Source organism: Cygnus olor, chromosome 4 (assembly GCF_009769625.2).
Source record: "Cygnus olor isolate bCygOlo1 chromosome 4, bCygOlo1.pri.v2, whole genome shotgun sequence".
In the NCBI taxonomy this organism is placed as follows: Eukaryota; Metazoa; Chordata; class Aves; order Anseriformes; family Anatidae; genus Cygnus; species Cygnus olor.
In genome coordinates, this window is record NC_049172.1 from 16,163,479 (window position 1) to 16,179,104 (window position 15,626).

Genomic DNA, 15,626 nt, shown 5'->3' on the forward strand with positions numbered 1-15,626 from the left:
TCCTTCCTCCTCACTTCTCTCTTGTGGCTGTGTCCCCCCTTCCCCTTTTCCTTCCCGGCTGGTGACTTTGCCCTGAGGGCAGCCCCCATCCCACCGCAGCCCCACGGCGCTGCTGCTGCCATGAAGATGGCTTTTGGGGCCACAGGGGCTGAAAACGGGCCTTGCACATCCCGTGTCAGTGCCAACAATGCTGGCTTTATGGGACCAACCCCCCGCACACCAACACGCGGTGCTTTGTTCCTTCGGTTCTGAGGGAACCCTGTTTCAAGTGCCCCACTGCTGTTCCTGCTGCTGTTGCCTGACACCGTCTTGTGCTTTGCTCCCAGGCCACTGGTATGAGAAAAGCCGCTGATAAATGCTCACCTCAGCATTAATCGAAGCATGCAGAGGTGTAGGAATAGTTTCCCATCAGCTGGTGATGCTGTGCCAGTCATCTCTTGCATTTCCTGGGTGCTTTTGCTAGTACAGCAAAGTGCTAGATTTGAAGGGGCTGGGTGGAAACATGCTGCCAAGTTCTTTATTCTTTTTCCACTGTACGGCGCTGAGCTTTTTTTTGCTGATGTAAGAGTGTGCAAAAAATAGCGTGGGGGATTATAGCCCTCAGAAAGAAATATGTAAATATCTGGCTGCCTCAAAACAAAACAAAAAACCCTGCTTACATGGGGCTTGGGCTCTGACTTTATTTTGGTCTCCTGTTGTGGTTGAGTAAATACTAAAGGGAACGAATGCTGATGTCGTTTGTACAGACCCAACTAATGAGAAAGGGTCGGGGTGGGGAGGTGGAGATTACGTGGGGAAACCAAGCGCGCGTTCCATCCCCAAAGCCGGCTTTTATCAATAACATTGCAAATTTGGCTCCTGGCCTGCCTGCGGTGAGCCTCCGAGAAATGATCTCATCTCTCCTTCACGGTCTGCCTGCCATGTGTGACAGGTCTGACTCCGGCCGCTGCGTATCGGAGCGTGCCCCCCACGGATAAATAGAGGAGTTTGTTCCGCCGGCTCCTTACACTGCCACGATGCACCCGTTGGCCCGGGGGGGAACAGGAGCCACCATGCTCCTGGGGCTGCTGCTGCTGATGATGATGATGATGATGTCCCGCTCGGCCCATGCAGGTGAGCTTCTGGCGTCCTCGCAGAGATACCCACGGCTGGGAGCGGTCAGCCAGCCTCGGTCCCTGCTGCCTCAGCAGGGGAAGGTGTCAAACCCTCGTCCTGCACCACAGGAGACCCGAGGAGCCAGGGACTACCCTGGGTGCCTCACCGAGGGCTTCTCCTGTAGCCAAGGAAGGAGTTCTGCCTTCCTCTTTGCTGGTTCAGCTGGCAGGAGCTGTAGGGAACAGAAGTACAGGCACAGATAGCTGTTTCTTATACTGGTCCCCAAAGCACTGTCAGTAGAAGCATGGAAAGGGGCAGCTTTGGCTCTCTGGGAGCTCCAGAGTTACAGCATCTCTCAATAACGCTTTGTCTCTGTAAGCTGCTCCCTTCTCTCTTTCTCAGCCATCCTGGAAGTGAACGGAAACCTGAGCTGTAGGTGTGTAAAGACAACTTCAGACTACATCAGCCCAAAGAGATATGAAAGCATTGAAATAAGACCCGTGGGAAGCACCTGCAGACGTACAGAGATCATGTAAGTGCTGCGAGCTGCTTGTCGTAGCCGTAGGGGCAGAAAGCTGCTTTCTCCTCTGCTCCCGCAGAGATGCAGGGCCAGCACTGAGCGTCGTCTTCTGCAACCACTGTGCTTCTCAGCTTCCTTTCTGAAAGCTAAATCCTTTCAAAAATCTCAGCAGCATTCATGCTTCAGGGCTGGAGAACTTCAGGTCACCTCTGGCGAAGGAAATGTATCAGAGCCAGTGTGCCAGAGGTCCCCGGGACCCATGCAGCCGTGCTCCCTTGTGCAGCTGCAGGGAACACTGCTCATCTTCCCACTGCTTCGGCTTCTGCAGAATTACCTCCCAGAAATGAGGTGCTGAAGTTTTAAACGAGCCTTTCCAAGCAGGGAAAAGCGTGATTTCCCAGCACTGGTGCTGAGTGGCGAGCATACGGGTGGGGTGTGCTTGTAGTTTGTAGGACGAGCCACAACCAGGTTTTTCCTCCACTGACATACAACACTTCTGAGAGCAAGCAGATCTCAGCTCAAACCCTTATCTTCTTGCCTCTGTCCTGTGAGGCAGGGTGTTAAGTGCAAGCGTAGGATTTCTTCAGCTGCTCAGCACTGATACATTTATGCCTTCTGGCACATGTTAATTGACTGATTGAATAGTGGCTGATAGATTGCCTTTGCTCCAAAATGCGAATGGTTTCACTTGTGTACATCTGCAGAGAAACCACCTTTGTGTGGTGGCCCCTGGGCTTCAGGTGCGGTCTCTGCTCAGCACAGGAACACGTTGCATCCTGCTTTTCCCTCTTCTCTTCGGCTTCCCTCTATTGCACGCAGCTTTCTGCAGGTCCCACGCGTGGCGAGCGCTGTGAATGAAAGCTGTTTCTTGCAGATCAGCTCCGGCTGTTCAAATCCCTGCCTCTGGAGGGAGTATAATGCTCATAAACACTCCTTGTGTTTCAGAATTAAATTAAAAACCTCGGCAAAAGTGTGCGTGAACCCCGAGGCCCCTTGGGTAAAGAAACTACTGAAGCGTATTGCGACCACGTAAGTTTCTTTGCTGAAGCCCCTTTGGCTCATGCCTGCAGTCCTGGGAAGAGCTTACAGGAACAAGGGCTCCTGGGGGGCTGCTGGGGCTTTCTGTGGGGCTGAGGGACCCCGTCCCATGGGGTCACCCAGCAGGGTGAGCCTCGCAGCGCTTGGTTGTGCACCAACACCGCCACCCCTAGGCTGTGCTCATCTCGGTTTGTGTGCGGCGCCCCACCTCTGAAAACATCTCGGGGGGGAAAAGAATGTTTTTTGGGGGAAAAAAATCGTGGCAGGAGCTGTCGTGAGAGTGCAATGGTGCTTCAGTGCTAGGCTGGGAAAATTTCCTCCTGCAGTGGTGCCAGGTCCCTGGCCGAGCGGAGGGGTGGCAGGAGGTGTCTGTCCCTGCCAGTGACACCAGCCCCAGGGGAAATGGTGGTGACCTCCTCCAGCTCGGGCAGGAGCTTCCTCCCCTAGGACCCGTTTTCTTCTGCGTTCACACATTTCTCCTCCTTCTGCTTTTTGCAGGAAGAAAAAATAAGTTTCCTGCTGAGGAAGTTGATGCTCAGAGCCCCGAGGCAGACTGCCAGATGATGCACAGGCGTGGAAACCTGGCCGCTCCTCGCTCTGCCCCTGCTTCCCCCTTTCCCGAAAGCCAGAGCCCCGTGTCTGGCCCTGTGGCAGCCGAGCTGCTCCCTGTACTCACAGATGTGTGAGTGTTGAGAGTGAACCCTTCGTTTGTTCCCCTGCCCATGCACTTTGAAGTCTGTGTTTTTCAGGGGCTATCCCCACCTCTCTTGGAGCAACTTTGAGAGCGCTCACCAACAGAGCGTGCGTCTTGTCTCTCCTTACAGGGCGCGGTGCCCGGTGTCCTGAGAGCTCGAGTCAAATAAAATCTGGGTTTTTCTTCTGTTGTGTTTTCCCTGGGTCTTGCCTTGAGCCTAGTTTTGAAGATGCTCCGTGGGGCTTTGGTAAACCCCAGCTGTTGTAACTTAGACCTGAGCTTGCTTTCGTTCTGCATCTGGGGTGCTCTCTGACTGATCCTTGGCTGGCATGCCGCAGGCATTGTGGTGCGCTTTGAGTGCACATCAGATGGGGCACTTTCATGACAGATCAGGGGATGAAAACCCCTTTGGCATTAGGACGGAGACAGAGGTTTGTGCAAGGCGGCAGCGTTAGCTGGGATGGGTGTCCCAGCCCTGAGGCCCCAGGGAGGGTCGGGGGGAAGGGGCCAAAATGAGTGTCCCCAAAGCTCAGGCCAGGATGTGCCTGGTGGGGGGGAAAATCAGCTTGTGGGGCACGGATGTCACGGACCTGCTGATGTTCTGAGGTGCTTCGTTAGCTTGCCTCCTGCCGATTCTGAATGTCCCAAAGTAAGTGGGGAATGTTTTTTAAGTGTGCCAGGCTGTTACAGCTGACACACAAACAGTGACTGTGCAGAAACAAGGAATGGCTGGCCCTGCAGAAGGTTAAAACACCCCAGGTTTGTGTGGCTGTGTGAACTAAGAACAAGCGATGGGGGAAACGTTGAATGTTTTCACAAGACCCAGCTTCTCAGGAAAGGGAAAACAGCGCCGGTTTCGGGAAGCCCACACCCCTACACAGCCCCGACCCGCTCTTTATCAGCAGCGCTGCGACCTCGGTGAGCACCGTCAGCGGGGAAGGGCGGCGGGCGAAAACCACCCGACCCCGGGGCCTCCCGCCTGCGCCACCGCACTTCTCCTATTTTCTGACTCAAATAGGGGGATGCCGACGGGGCCGGGGATGGGGCCGGCATGGCAGCGTGGGCGGCCCTGCTGCTGGGGGTGCTGCTGGCGACCCACCGCCCCGGGGGCGCAGGTGAGGCCGGGGGGCTCCCCGTGCCCCCCTTCCATCTGTGGGGCTGCCGGGAGGAGGGGGAAGGTTTTTGGAGTGGCATCATGCTCCTCTGCCGGGGGCTGAAATGTTTCTGAGGCTCTTTGGCAAAGAGGTGCCGGCCCCGGGAGGATTGGGGAGGGGGGGAGACGCGTTTTCCGGAAAGGGTTTTGCAGAGGGACGGTATGGGGGAAGCGGTCGGGGGTGGGTTTTGGGGTGGTGTGTGAGCCGTGTGCCCCTCCAGCCCTCCTGGAAGCCAACGGCAACCTGAGCTGCCGCTGCGCCAAGACCACGGCCACCTTCATCCACCCGTCCAAGTACGAGAGCGTCGAGGTCCGGCCGGTGGGGAGCAGCTGCCGGCGCCTCGAGGTGGTGTAAGTGGCTCCTGGGGGGCGAGATACTGCTCCCCTCTGCCCTCCGTCAGTTCCTGCACTCCTACACCTCCCCTCACTATAGGAAGCACTGGGTGGGGGCCAGGAGGGGGCTCGGTTCCCTGAGCCTCCCCCTGGAGGGGCTGGACGTGGTGGTGCCGAAACCCCGTGTGTTTTCTAGGATTAAACTAAAATCCCTTGAGAGGGTCTGCGTGGATCCCAACGCCCTCTGGGTGAAGAAACTCCTGCAGGACCTCCCGAAGCTGTAAGCAGCCCCGGCACTGAAGGGGGTCCCCAGGAGGCCTGGGATCCCTCCCGGGGCCCGCTCTTCACACGTTTTCCCCTTCTGCTGTCGGCAGGAGGAAGAAAGCTGCTCCTCCCTGAGGAAGCTGCCGCCGCCGGGACACACAGATGGGCCGTGCCCAAAACTGGGCAGCCCCCTCCCCGCCGTCGCTTCGCCCCCAGCCCGGAGGGGAGCGTGCTGCTGTGTGATGCCCCGCAGCCATTTCCCCCCTGAGTGTTCCCCCACTTTATACACCTAAACCCCTGCAAATGCCTGTGCACGCTTCCCTTGCCCCCACTCCACAGTGACGTTCCCCACAGCCCCTTGGCCCCAGCAAGAAGCCAAATGTCTCCTTTGGGCACAAGCATCCAATAAAGGTGGCCACCCTCAATTACCGTCCCTGGTGTCCCTGCAGTGCGCCGTGGGGCTCGGGGCAGGGGGCAGCTTCACTCAGTTTTTGTGCTAGCAGGTGAACCCGGGTTTGGGCCGTGGCCGTGCTGGTTTCTGCATTTTTTGGTGGCGATGCAGGGCGGGGAGGCGCTTCGGGCCACGTGCGAAAGGGGGAAGCGACGGCAGGGAAGTCGAAGCCGGGGGCGCGGGGCAGATCCTTTTCCCCCTGCGTTTCCCTACCCGCAAAATCCCCGCCGGGGCTGGCTATAAAGTGTCCTGCCCGCGGCTCGGGGCGGGCGGCGAGGATGCAGCTGCTGCCGGCGGCGCTGGCCCTGGCCCTGCTCCTGAGCAGCCTGGTGCCGGGGGACGGTGAGTGATTTTGGGGCCCGGGCAGTGCTGTTAGATGCGTGGGGCTTCTCCAAGCTTTCAGATTTCTCCTTCGCCTTTCGGCAATCGTTGAACTCAAAATTTCATCTTTTCAACCCGCCGGCTGAACCGAGGGGGGATGCCTGGGGTGGGATTCGCACGGTGGGGTTAAGCTGCTTCTCTTCAAGGCCCTGTAAGCCTGAGCGCTTGGCGGGTGGGCAGGGAACAGTCTTGGTTCTGAAAACATCAGCTGAGTTTTCAAAACCCCGAAGCTAAACCCTGCGATATGCACGGGAAGAGAGATTTGAAGCTCTTTGGGGAGGGATGAGCCTTGCTTCAGCCTTGCGCCTTCCAACGCCAGCTGCTTTTGCCCTTTGCTGTGAGCCCCACTGAATGGCACCACAGGGGGATCGGGATGGGGACTGGGGACAGCAGTGGGGGGTGTCCCCGTTTGTCCCCCACCGGCTGGGGACTGAGCCTGGGACGTGGGCTGCTGCGGCGCAGGTCTGTCGCTGGAGAGCCTGCTGACCAACAAGAGGTGCAAGTGCGTCAAATCGACCGCCCAGGTCATCAGCTTGGGGCTGATCCTCGCCATCGACGTTATGCCGCCGGGCATTCACTGCAGGAGGAAGGAGATCATGTAAGTGCAGAGCCCAGGGCCCGATCGGTGCGAAAACACCTGGGTGCTTGCACCCTCTCCAAAGCCCCGAAACCCCGCGGTGCCTCTCGCAAGGCCCAGCCTCTTGCAGGGGATGCTGCCGCCTGTTTCAACCGGGGTTACCTCCGGCACGGCTCCCAGGGCTGGGGTCAGAGCCCACCAAAGCTGCCCCTCTCGGTACAAGGGCTGTGCTCGGGACAAACCCCGTCCCAGCTGCCCTGTGACCATGGCGGGGGGGCAGGAGGGGTTTTCCCTGCAGATGGCAGCGCGGTTGGGAAATCTTTGGGGGAAGAGGCTCCTCGCGGGGGACTGAGCGGGTCTGGTCGCCTTGCAGCCTCTCCTTGACGAGGAGCAGGAAGGTGTGCGTGGCCCCCGAGGCGCCCTGGATCCAGCTGCTCATCCACAAGCTGACGCAGAGGAATGGCACCAGAAAAGAGGCGGCGGCGCGGTCACGGAGGGATGCGGAAAGGCGGCCGCTGGCCCCGTGACAGGGCCCGTGCCTCCCCCCCCAGCATCCCCCACCTCTGCCCCTGTCCAGCTACGATGAGAAATAACCAGACACGGTTATTTATCCGCCCACAGGGACAGCAGTGGTGTAACCACCCCACGCTCAGACCTGCCTGGTGTCACAGCACGGCGCAGGCGCTTGCTCCGCTCCTGGCCCCCCCGCGGTTTTGGCAGGGGGCAGGAGCCTTCCTCCGTCCCCTCATCCTCCCCCAAAAAGGCTTTCCTGTTGGTTCCCACTGCTGCCCCTTGTTCCAGTGACCCTGCTGCTCCCGTGCGTGGTGCCAGCCTGCCCTGGGTGCCGCTCAATAAAAACATGAACGTGCTCGCCCTCGTTGTGGCAGCTTTTTCCATGCGGATTTGCACGAAAATCACAATTGCCATCAAGTGCACCCCAGGGTGGTGGCCGAGGTGCAAAGCCCGCTGCCGGTCCCGACGGGTTCCCTCCCGCCCCGTGCTTCCCAGGAACCGCAGCAGGAGACCAGAGGGGTTGCAAAACGGCCATTTATTGCCTACAGAAGGAAACAAAAGTACACAGGTGCTAGGAAACAAGCAGATATTTAGCCCTATACATCACGTGTGAGCAGTACCCGATTTCCAATGGTAAAAATAAAATATAAAAAATAAAAATAAAACATAAAAATTAAAAAAAAAATAAAAAAGGAGGGGTGGAGAAAAAAAGTGACAGTTTGGGGTTTTGAGCATGTCCCTTCTCCATGCTGTTGTAAGGTTAAAGCAGGCAGGACTGCTTGGCTCAGGTGTCCTCCTTTTTCTCTGGCTGGTCCCTGCGCAGAGTGAGTCCCCCAAAGGCCCAGCCCTGGCCCCGCCGCTGCCCGTGTCCCTGCTGTCCCCCCAGCTCGTGGGACGTTCGTCTCTTTGCCTGCCCTGGGAGCTCCTCCCTGAGAAGTGGGGATACAAGGTTTGGGGAGGGCATGGCATGTCCTGCAGAATGTAGTTTTTCAGAGTGCAAAAAAGGATCTTTTTGTACAAGTGGAGCTGGCTTTCCCTTTACATAGCGCGCAAGGATGGAAAACACAAATTACTGGGAGGGAGGGAGAGAGAGAGAGAGGGAGAAGCCCTCTCCAGCGTGCTCCCGATTTCAGGCTGGGCTGCCATTTCCACGAAACGCCCCGTAAAGCCCCTTAAAACTTCAGCATGCCCAAGAGTGGCACTGCCGCTTCCTGGTTCTCCATCTCCGGGCAGTTCCACGTTCGGGGGGAGAGGATGTTGTGTCACGGAAAAAAGGAAAAAAAAAAAAAACAAAAACGAAAAAGAAAGAAAGAAAGAAAGAAAGAAAGAAAGAAAGAAAGAAAGAAAGAAAGAAGGCTGAACAAAGCCACCCTCCCGAGCCAAGAGCTGCAGGTGGGGCGGGGGGCAGCTCAGGCCCCTGAGGTTAGGGGCTGAGGGCAGATGTAGCTCACGCGGTGTGCACAAACACTTAAATTGCTCAGAAGGAAAACACACGATGCAATACTTAAAAACTAGAAACAAAGCCATGTAACGCCACTTGTAAAGACAGCCACCATGATTTTTTTTTTTTTTTTAATTTTTGCTTTGGAACAAAGACAAATACAGACAAATGCAAACTTGGAAAAATGCCTAAATTTTAGGAACTGTTGAACAAAGAGGATGAGACCACGGACCAGAATCACTCCGAACCTCGCCGCTAAAACGGTGAGAGCTTGTGCAGGCTAAATACATCGTGCTATTGCAGGAGAGGGCAGAAAGAAAGAGCCACATCACTTGGCGTGCGTTGCCATCAGTGCTGTGTTAAAAACCCCGCACCAAAGTGCACGAGCATTTCTCCACCTTCCTGGTTACTTTCAGCTGTACTCCCAGGAACTGCTCCTGGAGTCCTTCGTCCTCACACACAGCCAAAGCAGTGGACTGCCACCTCCGAACACCCACTGCGGAGTCAAATGACTTCTCTCCTGCTGAGAGCTCTTTGAAGCTGTTGTTTTCGTCCCTTTGCTGTTTGTGCAGTACCTGTGCCTACCTCATCAGCCCTGCTGTTTTAGAGTCCCTGCACTCATTTCCCAGAAGAAAAGCAAACCCGTGGTCAGCACCAGCGCAGAGTGGTCACAGGAGAAGGTCCCGGATCACTCACAGCTGTGTCTGCAGCTTTATCATCTCGTCTATAAATTGTTTTTGACCTTATTGTGAGTCTGCTAGGCTGTGTAGGAGAGCGACCCACTGCTCTTCCAACAGCCTGGCTTCAGTGGAGTGACCTCCTGCTGGTGGGCATGCCAGGGCACACGGCAGGCTCTGGAGTTTGCAGAACCTCAGGAACCCCTCAAATCCACCTACGGGCAACACCACCTGCTTCACTGGCAGTGAGGAAAGGGATTCTTTAGTTATTAGGGGAAAAAAAAAAAAAAAACAGATCCATTGCAAAAGTGTAATAAACTCTGGTGTAAAATGACGAGGGAGGAAGGGATGGCATTTCTCACTCTAACACCTTGGTATTGTCTCAGGAAGCTGAGGGGAGTGCCAGATGAGGTCGTGCTCGGCTCAGTCCTTGGCTCTCCCAGCAGGGAGAGCATCAATCCTTATGTTTACATTGGACATTAAATCATTATTACCAAAAAAACGTCTTTTAAGAAATGTGTGGTATCTGAGAACAGACAAATCACAATTACGTACAAAGCTGAGGACTTGGGGGATGACAACTGCTGTCTGAGGTTGGACTCCCTTTTAAACCAAGACAGAGGAGGGTACTGCACTGTTGTGCTATTTCTAGTGCAGGCTATTGATTTGGCTTGGATAGGATGAAAAAAAACCTTTCCATCAACCCCGCTATGCCAAGTTTCACGCCAAAGGAAGGTTTGGATGCTAGAAGCTTAAAACGCCTTGTAAAATGAAAGCTACTCCTGCGCTGCTGGGATTAAATCTCATCTTCAATGCTAAGGGCTGTCAGCCCGCTCTGGCTGCTGCTCACTGCTAGGAAGGCATCACTACTGCCCTCCAGCTGGGAACCTTTATGGTGTTTTCCCAACCTGGCCGGCCTCCTAAAGCCATGCTGATGCACCGGGAGAAACCTGGCCCGACACTCAGGGTTTGGGAGCTGCAGCTGCTCAGCACCTTTGTAAGCCTGGCCTTGAGTTCAAGCACATAAGCATGGATTTAGGAGTCCCAGCAGCTCAGCTGGCAAGGTGGGAGACCTGCGGTGGCCTGCAGCGGTGCCTGACCTCTGAAGACCACAGCACGGTTTTGGATGCTATGTTAGGTCAGTGGTAAGAGCTTCTGAAAAGGTTAGGATTCAAAGATTCTGGCTTTATAGTCTATAAAACAGAGAATAGCAAGGAGCTGAGCCTAACAAGAACTTTTCCGAAGACTTCTGCAGACTAAACAGGAGTGGCTTCAAACACACAGAGACAGCTTGCTGACAAAATGACATATTTTCTTGATGAATGCCAGAAAATGACGGAAAAAAGCTTTTAACAAGGCAAATGGGAAGAAAAGCTGGTCTCAGAACCCATTGTGCCATACCTGACTTCAGCGAGTGGTACGCAAACATTCACACTCCTTACATCAAAATAAGGAAACAAAAATATTCAGCTACATTGTACAAAATTCTCTTTTTATATATATATATATATATATATATACACAAAACCCCATAGCTAACAGATTTACCATATTGAATTTTAAAAAGTTGCCTGTAGAATGGTGTTGGATTTTTTTTTCTCTGCTTGCTTTAGGCAGTGCTGTTGCTTAGAAGTTGACACCAGGCACAGTATTTTTGAAACCAAACCAAGACAGCAAGGAGCAGTAAAAGGCTTCAAGCTTTTTTTTCCAGGCTTTTGGTTGTGAGGGCAATGCAATCTGTTCGAGGATGAGAAACAAGGGACAGCGATGAAGAAAAACTGTTTATAGTTGGTGATATTTGGGTTCGTGTATTACTTCCCTACTTCTCCCTTAGAAAATACCCTGCAGGACGCTGTCAGCATCCTTCTGGGTCAAAAGAAAAGGAGCATCACCACGTGGGAGATGTGTTTCTGGAACAGCTCACATCCCAACACGAGGCGTGCTGAGGGCTCCGCGTTCCCTCTCGTCTGGGAGCAGAAAATCTGCTCGGCTAGAGGAAAAAGCACGACCCCCTTACTGCTCCTTCTGCAGGGAAGGGGAAAAACCAGCAGGAAAACAGGGAGGGAGCCAGACGTGTGAACCGCAAGCAAACATGCCCCCAGTTACGTGCATCAACTGAAACATGAACGGAGCTTTAAACAGATTGTTTTTTTTTTTAAACAGATTTTTTTTTTTTAAATCCAGAAGTTTTGTGCAGCGTCTGGGAAAAGAACTTTTTAAAAATTGCACAGCATAATGGGCTTTGCGAGGTGCATTTTGAAGCAGAGAAAATCCAATTAAACACCTTCCTGCAACAGAACACTTCAGTCAGTTATAAACCAAAGGAAAGCAGAACCTGCGCAGTTTACAATGCTTACCGGTTGTTGGTGTTTTCATCCCCACCCTCTCCCACCCTGATATTACAAAAGATTGTTGTTGGTTTTTATTTTTATTAATAAACGGGCTCCTCTGCAGTTCATATACAATCATAGGTGAACTTTAAATTCCATTTTATACAAACATCTCAAAAAATATTGGGAGTGAAGTATGGTAGGAAATATTGCTCACGTTGCTCGTTAACATGCGTGTACGAAAGGAGGAGAATGGTTTGTTAGTGCATACCTCCAGAGCAGAGAACCCCCGTCCAAAAAAGATACAGTAGCTGATTACAGAAAGGTAATGTCCACAAAATTAAGTTTTTCATGCTATTCTACTTTCCAGTACTATACTCTCAGTCACGTTCTCGACTTATCTGCATGGCTAGGTGTCGAACGCTGAGGTATATTAAAAAAGAGATACCTGCACCTAGAGGAAAATCCGTCTTTCAAAAGGGCTTTTTTTGGCGCTGCACAAAGCAATTTATGTACATTAATTTCACCCAGCTATGATAGCTTCCAATTTATGTTAGGCAATAGATGATGCCTCCATTTTTAGGCACTTTTTTTTTTTTTTTAAAAGGGAGTTGTCATTTCGTTGAACTGATTTTTGCATTTGTCCCACACCATCCCCTCCCCGGCCCACCAGCAAAAGTCAGGGAATATTTTCTACTCTAGGTCCAATTGTTTTTTCCTATGGATAATTTCCTATGTATAAAACGACAAAGGAAATGCATATTTAAAGAGTAGAGGAACAGCCTGACTTATCAGTTTTGCAAGACAGAAGATGGCTCCTTAGCATTTAAAACTGATTTAACAATTTAAATTTGACTTCTTTAAGTATACGAATGAGACATAAATATAGGCTATCAATCTGTTTAAAAATTTCATTCACGTAATGGAAAATTTTTTCATTTATTAAAAATATCACATTTTGAGACTAGAAACAGTAAAGTGCATGAAAAGTTTAAAATATAAGTTCAAGAAAATCTTATAGCAGCAAAAAAGCAGAATAAAGAAAAACTTAAAAACACAGACACAACCTTTTCCTATTACTGTGCCATTTTTTTTTTTAACATTAAGCAGCCAACCAATTCTTGCAGAAAATTGCATTAGGTTTAATGCCTCTCGAGGCACAAGGTTTTGAACTGGCCACCTAGAGCATAAAAAAGAAAAAAAAAAAAAAAGGATTTCCAACACATCTAAAGAGCATTAACAGTTGGGAATGAACCAGCAGCTTTTGAATTCAACCCTGACCGACAACAGAAAATAAAGATTATTAAAAACATATGATGGCTATTTGGCAACTAGGGTCAGGAAAAATAATCCAAGGAATGATTATGGCTACTGCTCTCTCCCCCAGTGACAAAAGCATCCACATAGCTACCTCACATGCGCTTCGGAGACAGAAGTAAGATCATTTCCAGTGGCTTTTTCCTGTACCCTAAGCTCAACCAGCTCATCCAAAGTTCCTCATCTTTGCAACTGAACTTCAGCAAAGGGAACCTAGAAGGGAATTGGAACTTCTTTGTTCTCGGCTGCTTGTAACTGCTTGCTTTAAGTGCAATTCCTTCCCACCCCCAAACCCTGCTCCCAAGCCATGCTGCTGAGCAGCAGGTCGTCCTGGCCTGCCGAAGCAGAAAGGCAGCTCTGTCTCACAGAGGCCGTTCGGATTCCTGAATATCTTGCCCAGAACGGACCACGTTCTTCAGAGCTCCAAAAAACAAAAGCTACCATTACGTCTGCCAAGCAAGCGATCTACCACGGCATCAAATGCTCAAACTCAATCCTTGTGAGATGTATGTTCATTGGAATTTTTGTGGTAAGCGAACTTATGTCACAAGAATTTAGACCTCAAGTTTTATCATGGGTATTAAGCCATCTTTGGTTTTCTACTATTAGTTAAATAATGGGCAGGGCCACACTGCTAATAGCTTAGAGTTGGGTATTAAGTGCTTTGCTAATGTGCAAATTTTATTTTGGATGCGGAGCTCAGTCTCCATTTTGGGTTCAAACAAACATTTTCTAATATTCTTCCTACAAACCAGTCACTTCTATTTTTGTTTTTCTTTCTCCTAAAAGGTTGGCATGTTTTGCCCCGTTCTGGAAAAAAAAGCTTTATGTTTAAATACGTTAATATGCAAGTTTTTAATCTCATTTGTCCATTTATAAGTGCAGCTTCCTACTGAAAAGAAAAAGCTTGCCAGTTTAAAAAACAGAATTAAATTAAAAACCTGGAAAGGGAATAATACTTTGGTTCCAGCCCTAGTGCCAAATGATACCAATATGCACCAAAATGTGCAAAATCTCATATCAAACACATAAGGAAAGGAGCTTGAAGAAGCAGCTTAAGGTTGGCCATACTTCACTCCTATATACTTTGATTTACAACTGTACAGGTCCATAACAACAGGTCCTTGCCCTCAAAGGGGCAGGGCTCCACTACCTCCTGTTCGGCAAGTGCACACCGTTGACAAGAGGCAGGAGCGGAGGATGGAGTTCGAGTTGTGTTAACAGTGAGAAGTGGTCTGAAGGGATGTGAGGGTGTGGACACCCAGTGATGTTGTTCTCAACCAGCCACTGAGGGTCCAAAGGCCCCAGGACACCAAGCACGTTCATGTGAGTGTTGGAATAGAAAATGTAGTCAATCACACCCTAGGGAGAAAGAGAAACATGACAGTGAGAACAGGCCTCGGTTCTGGCAACCTCAACTCGACTGGCTGCTCGCTGCAAGTCACGGGAAGACGCACGGCCCTGGAATTAGGGAAATCAATGCGCACGCCACTTCGCGTTCAAAGCACTGCATCCGTTTTCGTTAAGTCACTGGCCAGAGCCAGGTCAGAAGCTTAAAAACGCCAACAAATCAAGGACTTTTGTGTGGTAGGAAAGCGTCCAGCAAGTGTAGGAGCCAGTGAAGAAGCACTTACAGGAACAGAGAGAAACGGTCAGAAAGTTAAGACAGCATCCTGGGGAGACCAGGTCAATGTCTGCCATTTCAGAAAAATCGCTGCTTACTTTGAAATCAAAAGTGTAATTGGTGTAAGGCATCAAGTTGTTTTCATAGGCGCTCTTGAGTTGGAAGCCATGTGTAATTCTTCCTTCAGAAGCCCCGTTTTTCCCGTTGCCGCTGAAGTTCATGAGACACTCGTTGTAACGCAACTCTTTGAAGTCCTTGTGGTTGTCAGCTACTATGCCATTGCTTAAGTATTCCACTACACCTGTTTGCAAAGGAAAGGGTTCAGGCAGTTGCTTTAAAATACAAGAGGAATACTCCGAGGAATTTTGCCCTCGGAGTTAAAAACCAGACCATTGATAAGAGACCCCACGGAATCAGGAAAAAAGAGCAGAAATCTGCACAGCCAGCGTGTCCATTCCTGATACGTTTACCCCTTTCTGAGAGGCAGCCAAGGAACAGGAGCTCTCCAGCAGCTCTGGCACAATTTCTTGAGGATTACAGTAAAACCACAGTGTGTATACTGCTATATGTATGTGACACAAGGGGTGCTAGAGAGGCAGCTTTTTTACATATGCCTGATATAACAGTATCAAAAATCACAATTACTAAAGCAAGTGCATCTCCTTAGGAAGTTTTCATGTTACGTCATGAACCTCTCATCCAGGTATTTATTTAACCATTTATTTAAGATCTATTTGTGCTTGTCTATGTATCTTTCGAGGCATGACCAACTTTTCTAGAGAGCACAATTGATCATAAAAAGCAATCTGCTCAGCTGGAGGACTTGCATTTTCTTCATTCAAATTTTAGAGGACTGCTGCTTCTAAAAAAGCTTTCCATAACAGCTACCCAGGGAAGTACAAGCTACTTAATCACCCACAGAGGAAAAAAGGACTCTAAAAAGGTACGTTAAAAATTAAGACACAACCAGTCTTACCTGAATCAGGCAATGAGTTAAGATCTGCACACAGCACCAGTGGGATAGAATTAGGATCTGCTGTTGGGCTACCAGGCCTGCTTGAGGCTTTCTCAAGGATATTTTTCAGTTCTGAGACAAACATCATAGTCTGAATGAGTTTCACATCCGAGTATTCAGGGTCCCAGTGCATGTGGGCATTGGCCACAATAAGCAGCTGTTTGTCCACATGAAGAGATTTTATACCTAGATAGATAAATACA

The 15,626-nt window shown here is 50.9% G+C and overlaps 4 protein-coding genes across 8 annotated transcripts in view; 3 read left to right on the forward strand and 1 right to left on the reverse strand.

Annotated features, from left to right (window-relative positions):
• The first annotated feature begins 845 nt into the window (after positions 1-845).
• On the forward strand, positions 846-3,533 carry LOC121069050 (interleukin-8-like). Its single transcript, XM_040554748.1, has 4 exons — positions 846-1,113; positions 1,498-1,627; positions 2,561-2,644; positions 3,152-3,533. The coding sequence occupies exons 1-4, from the start codon at positions 1,017-1,019 to the stop codon at positions 3,162-3,164; spliced, it is 324 nt and encodes a 107-aa protein (XP_040410682.1). The 5' UTR covers positions 846-1,016; the 3' UTR covers positions 3,165-3,533.
• Positions 3,534-4,351: 818 nt separating this feature from the next.
• LOC121069051 (alveolar macrophage chemotactic factor-like) lies at positions 4,352-5,519 on the forward strand. Its single transcript, XM_040554749.1, has 4 exons — positions 4,352-4,462; positions 4,722-4,851; positions 5,030-5,113; positions 5,208-5,519. The coding sequence occupies exons 1-4, from the start codon at positions 4,399-4,401 to the stop codon at positions 5,230-5,232; spliced, it is 303 nt and encodes a 100-aa protein (XP_040410683.1). The 5' UTR covers positions 4,352-4,398; the 3' UTR covers positions 5,233-5,519.
• A 220-nt stretch (positions 5,520-5,739) lies between these two features.
• On the forward strand, positions 5,740-7,375 carry LOC121069049 (C-X-C motif chemokine 2-like). Its single transcript, XM_040554747.1, has 3 exons — positions 5,740-5,890; positions 6,392-6,527; positions 6,880-7,375. The coding sequence occupies exons 1-3, from the start codon at positions 5,827-5,829 to the stop codon at positions 7,031-7,033; spliced, it is 354 nt and encodes a 117-aa protein (XP_040410681.1). The 5' UTR covers positions 5,740-5,826; the 3' UTR covers positions 7,034-7,375.
• A 4,177-nt stretch (positions 7,376-11,552) lies between these two features.
• The window catches only part of CNOT6L (CCR4-NOT transcription complex subunit 6 like), a 32,028-nt gene continuing 27,954 nt past the window's right edge, over positions 11,553-15,626 (reverse strand). For all 5 annotated transcript variants that reach the window (XM_040554742.1, XM_040554740.1, XM_040554741.1 and 2 more), the window contains 3 exons: positions 15,385-15,609; positions 14,507-14,709; positions 11,553-14,146 (listed from right to left, as the gene is read on the reverse strand). In XM_040554742.1, coding sequence (XP_040410676.1) covers positions 13,934-14,146; positions 14,507-14,709; positions 15,385-15,609 — 641 coding nt within the window. In that variant the 3' untranslated portion in view covers positions 11,553-13,933. The remainder of the gene's footprint in view (positions 14,147-14,506; positions 14,710-15,384; positions 15,610-15,626) is intronic.

Bases quoted from the DNA above. Each gene is read 5' to 3' on its own strand.
- LOC121069049 (XM_040554747.1), top strand. From the start codon at position 5,827: ATGCAGCTGCTGCCGGCGGCGCTGGCCCTGGCCCTGCTCCTGAGCAGC. The intron at 5,891-6,391 runs GTGAGTGATTTT...GCTGCGGCGCAG, and splicing joins CAGCCTGGTGCCGGGGGACG to GTCTGTCGCTGGAGAGCCTG. The intron at 6,528-6,879 runs GTAAGTGCAGAG...GTCGCCTTGCAG, and splicing joins TGCAGGAGGAAGGAGATCAT to CCTCTCCTTGACGAGGAGCA.
- LOC121069051 (XM_040554749.1), top strand. From the start codon at position 4,399: ATGGCAGCGTGGGCGGCCCTGCTGCTGGGGGTGCTGCTGGCGACCCAC. The intron at 4,463-4,721 runs GTGAGGCCGGGG...GTGCCCCTCCAG, and splicing joins CCACCGCCCCGGGGGCGCAG to CCCTCCTGGAAGCCAACGGC. The intron at 5,114-5,207 runs GTAAGCAGCCCC...TGCTGTCGGCAG, and splicing joins CTGCAGGACCTCCCGAAGCT to GAGGAAGAAAGCTGCTCCTC.
- LOC121069050 (XM_040554748.1), top strand. From the start codon at position 1,017: ATGCACCCGTTGGCCCGGGGGGGAACAGGAGCCACCATGCTCCTGGGG. The intron at 1,114-1,497 runs GTGAGCTTCTGG...TCTCTTTCTCAG, and splicing joins GTCCCGCTCGGCCCATGCAG to CCATCCTGGAAGTGAACGGA. The intron at 1,628-2,560 runs GTAAGTGCTGCG...CTTGTGTTTCAG, and splicing joins TGCAGACGTACAGAGATCAT to AATTAAATTAAAAACCTCGG.